Here is a 5000-nt window from a genome sequence, read left to right as displayed (position 1 = left end):
TAACAACTGAATCTAAGGCTTTACCTGTGCAGGCTAACTATAGAATATCCACATCAACCGTGCATCTGATGCCTAGACCCGTCCCTTACGACATTTCGGATTTGCTGTTGATAAGCCAATGACAGGGCTGGAAACTCTCTCCCGAGAGAGAGTTCACATAAGCAGGATGTATGTTCCACTCCTCTTGAGGGATAGTTTTGAAAGTAGTATCCCTCAGGAGAGGTGGAACATACATCCTGCCTATGTAAACTCTCTCAAGAGACTGCATGTTTCCAGCCCTATGATTGGCTAATCAACAGCCAATCAGGAGCGTCGTAAGGGACGGGACTAGACATCATATGCACGGTTGATGTGAATCTACTATAGCAGCCTGACATGCCAGAATGTTTTCCACAATTTCCAGGCTCTGCAGTGTCCCAGTGGACAGCATTTCATTCCTATGATCCTGATATAAGTCAGAAATCTGTGTAAATTATATATATATATATATATATATATATATATATATATATATATATATATATATATATATATGTGTGTGTGTGTGTGTGTGTGTGTAATATATAATATATATATATATATATATATATATATATATATATATATATATATATATATATCTATATATATATATTATATACTATATATATATATATTAAAATTAATAATTTTCCCATCAAATACAGAAAGTTATTTAATAAGTGTAAGTGCTTTGTTTTCAGTGTATTTTCAGATGCTGTACATTGCTCTACAATCCTGAGGTAATTACCAAAGAAAAAGCCCTCCAAAAAAAAAAAAAAACTTTTTGACTTATGGCAAAATCTCTTAGTACTTTTACAACTGAGGGCAGCAAAAACAAACACCTGCATACCTAACTTCTCCACTGGATGCGAGACCTCTCCTGAAAATGCTGCCGAGATTCTTGACTCGATCTTTTGGCACCCCTTCAAGTTCAACCCATTTGGGCTTCAGCTGAGACGATACGACGGATGGTGATACTAAAAGATGACCTGCCTTTTCCCAATTTAAACACTCCGTCAGAGGCGTTTCTTACAGCAGCTGCCCATGTGACTGCAAACCTCGATCATCCACTCTAGTTTCAATGCAAGGTTCCAAAAGCTCATCATGCTTTTGCTGAGAGAGGCTTTATGATACATGAAGAGTTTTTGAAAGCATTTGACTTGATTGTATAATGCATCATTATTAGGGTATTTCTGGTACGAAGGAAATGACTACTCCCAATTCCTTAAACAGAGTTCTGTTATCTGACACTGAAGTATCGGTTAATGCTTTAGACTGCAGCACATCTAGAAGAATGTTTTCTCCTTAATGCCTTCGATTTGATATGTCATCGCAGAGATTGCTAGCAATTGCAAATTCCTGCTCACTTCTGTGGCTTTAGCAGAATAAGTTGGCAATTTGGAGAGGATCACGCCTGCTCTAGGATGGAATATGATGATATGATGGCATCATAGTGTTGCTTTACCGCTTGAGAAGAAATCTCCTCTTGCAAGTTTTTCTTGTCTTTCCCTGGTGACGCAGCGTACAATTTATTAAATTCCTCCAGGTCGTCTCTAGAGATTCGTGTTTTGATTAAGATTCTCTCGTCCACGTTCTTTTTCAACAGTGGGTAAAGTGTTTCCCAGGGGCTTAGTTGATTCCTTAAACACGGGCGATCAACGTAAAAAAGAATAAACATCTTAAAAAGCAGAGGTGATTTCAGGCTTTCTTTAATCATGTTGTCCATTTCTCTAATTTTCTGAGACAGCCCTTTTTTGAGTTTTATCCGTTTGGTAGTACTTTCCACCCGGCAGTCGATGAGTTTTTCTGTGAGCAAGTCGAAATCCTTTTCCTGAAGACCTAAAACTTTGAGGTTGACTTTGCTACACTTTTTGGAGTCCACAACATTTGTCAGTTCCTCAGTCTTCCATGAACGTGTTGTCACGACAATCTTTTTAGCATTCAACTTCAGTGTTAACATTTCTTCAAAAAGTTTCTTGGAACTCACATTAGCCTCGTCGTACCCATCACAAAAGATTAGGCATTTTGAACCAAGGATATGTGATTGCACAGGAGGGTAATCATAACAAGCTACAGTCCGTGGCAGCAATCCTTTAAGGTAGGCTTCAAAGTTGTCATATGTCTGATCCTTGAACTGCATAAAGAGCAGAGTTTCGAAGGAAGAGAATTGTGGTATAACACTTGTGTTCTTATACCAATTCTCTACAAAGAAACAAAGAATTGTGGTCTTTCCAGAACCTGCATCCCCAGATATAATCAAAACTTCAGGGTCAGCTCCCATTTTATTTATGTCGAAGATTTCTTGCTGATTTACAATTAACTGCTTATCATCCTCCACTCGTAAGGGAATAATGATATTGCACGAGTCTTCAACAGAATACTGAGGTAGCCAGTCAAAGGGGGAAATCTTACAGCGGCTTTTATGAAAAGAACATAATTCTTTTTGAGAGTCCTCTTTTACTAGGGCAGGATACTCTGCTATTTCCTTCTTAAACTCTTGCACTTCCTTTGAGTCTGAGGGATCATATTTCTCACGGATCTTTCTCAGCAGCTTTGGAAAAGCATACCGGATCTCGTCTTTGAGTTGATCAATTTTATTATGCTGAACATTAAAGCGAGTCTTGGTTTTATCAAGAGTTGCCTCGAGTGTTAATCGAAATTCTTCGAATTTATTTTCTAAATCTTTATTTGACTTAACAGACATGTCATGGTTAACAAAGTTCCTCTCATCTTTGATTATTTTCACTAATTTTCTCAGTTCATCGCCGGGGTCATTAACTCCACGCTGCCAAAGCTGCACGCAGATTTTATACAGCAGCGTGATGTCAAAGTCCTCTGGCAATTTATTGAGATTTTTTCTGTCCTCGATACCGAAAGATTTCCCAGTTAATAGTTTCTTATCATCGAGAATCTCACGGATTGTCTTGGTTTGTCCGTGTAGAAAACTATTATGTAATACCATAAACAAAACCTTCCTTCCCCAATGTGTCACGATGTAGCGATGTCTGAAATTTCTCAGCGCTTCTGGAGACACAATTACTGCTGATGAAGCCATGCTATATCCACACTAATATATATATAGGCTACACTTGTACAACCATATCTGCATAGGATGCAACGTCACTGGCATAAGCAGATTTTTGTCCTATGAAAAGTCACTGTCTTTCAAAGCACTTTCCAAGATGCTTTTGATAATACAGAGTAGGGATCTTGCAACGAGATGCAAGATATTGAGTTGTCAGACTGGGCCAAATACGTAGTACTACATAAGCCTGAAGAAAAATAATAAGATAAGTTAGAGGCAGGAAACGTAATGACAAAAATATCTGTCATGATGTTAACATAAGCAATATTTTATATCAACTTACCTTTGCTACTAATAATGAGGTAAACTGATATGAAATATCTTATTTGATTTGATTTATATAGATTTTTGGCATTAAGCTAAGCACTGGGGCAACTAAGGCCATTCAGCGCTGAAACCGAAATTGACAGTAAAAGGTTTGCGAGGTGTAACAGGAGGAAAACCTCAAAGCAGTTGCACTATGAGAAACAACTGTTCAGAGAGAGTGGAGAGCAAGACAGAAGAAAGAGAATATGATAGGAAGTATAGTAAAAGGAATGAAAGTAGTTGCAGCTAGGGGCTGAAGGGATGCTGCAAAGAACCTCAAGTAATGCCTACATTGCACCGAATGAGGTGCACTGACAGCACTAACCCCCTACGGAAGCTATGAAATATTGCTTACCTCATTACTAGTAGCAATGGTAAGTTATGAAATATTTTTACCTTTGCTACTAATAATGAGGTGGGCAATATTTCATATCAACTTACCTCATTATTAGAAGCAAAGGTAAGTTGATATGAAAAATTACCTTTGCTACTAATAATGAGGTCAATAGCAACCACATATTGCAAACCTGTTAAGGCAATGCTGATCGCTCACACGTGACTTTTCAGTGCAGCCATCCGTCTCGCATTCCGTGAAATCCAGTCTAGTTGAAGGTTCCAGTACTGTTCATAAAAAACACAACAGAGGCATCCTTAGTGATAATAATAGTCTATTGACAATGATTATTATAATAATTATTATTATTCAGACACTGAACCCTATTCATGTGGAAGAAACCCACAAAAGGGGCCACTGGCTTGAAATTCAATTTTCCATAGAATATGGTGTTTATTTGGAAGAAGTAACAGAAGGTGACGGGAAATACAGAAAGAAGACATCATTTATTATAAAAACAGGTAAATTAACACATTAACAGATAAATAAAAATGTAAGTAAATGACTAAAATACAAGGAGACTTGTATTAAGGTAGTAACGCACTGCATCTTCGCTTGAACTTCTGAAGTTTCAACTGACCACAATCCTCAGGGAAGCTGTTTCACAGTCCAACCTTTCGAGGAATAGAGGACCTCTGGAACTGAGAAGTTTAACAACGAGGCGCAGTTCAGTGACTCTGGTCACTCTCAGCAGGAAAAGGGGATCACTGATCAATTGCGAATATGAAAATCAATGCAACCTGTTTTGGATTATTTGTCTTTTCTATTATCAAAATACTGTTTTCCAGTGTGGATGTCTGCTTATGCCAGAGACATCACAAATTTTTAAAGTAAATTGTTTTTTTCCTAGCTATACAAACCTGAGGTCCTTTACGATAGGAATTACCTAAGGCGTAGCCTGGACATGGATGCCGAAATCTTTAACAAGGCGGTTTGGTAGTTAAATACCGGTCTGGTCGTTGGTAGTCCTTTCAACTAGCCATAAACATTCCAATTTGCTTTTGGCCCAGGTAGCAGATTGAGGGGTGGTATGAGGTGGGCAGTTAGTGTAATGGACGTCAGGTTTGTATAGATGGGAAAAATACGATAGGAAGACTCACTGATTGGTGGGTGAAATCTGAGTGATTTCCAGTGAACTGACTGGGGTTCAGCCTACCCGAGATTTCCTTCCAGGTTGTAAGAAAGAGGAAGGGA

At 38.3% G+C, this 5000-nt stretch overlaps 1 protein-coding gene across 2 annotated transcripts in view; it reads right to left on the bottom strand.

The window, feature by feature from the left end:
* Nucleotides 1-5000, bottom strand: part of LOC135209730 (uncharacterized) — a 43452-nt gene that overhangs the window by 24878 nt on the left and 13574 nt on the right. For both annotated transcript variants that reach the window (XM_064242498.1, XM_064242497.1), the window contains exons 2-3: nucleotides 3940-4033; nucleotides 872-3293 (exon numbers count right to left, since the gene is read on the bottom strand). In XM_064242498.1, the coding sequence (XP_064098568.1) occupies nucleotides 1430-3076 (1647 nt within the window). In that variant the 5' untranslated portion in view covers nucleotides 3077-3293; nucleotides 3940-4033 and the 3' untranslated portion in view covers nucleotides 872-1429. The remainder of the gene's footprint in view (nucleotides 1-871; nucleotides 3294-3939; nucleotides 4034-5000) is intronic.

This window comes from Macrobrachium nipponense, chromosome 38 (genome assembly GCF_015104395.2).
Source record: "Macrobrachium nipponense isolate FS-2020 chromosome 38, ASM1510439v2, whole genome shotgun sequence".
Taxonomy (NCBI): Eukaryota; Metazoa; Arthropoda; class Malacostraca; order Decapoda; family Palaemonidae; genus Macrobrachium; species Macrobrachium nipponense.
The sequence above is the reverse complement of the archived record's forward strand: the minus strand, read 5'-3'. Positions and strand labels throughout refer to the sequence as shown.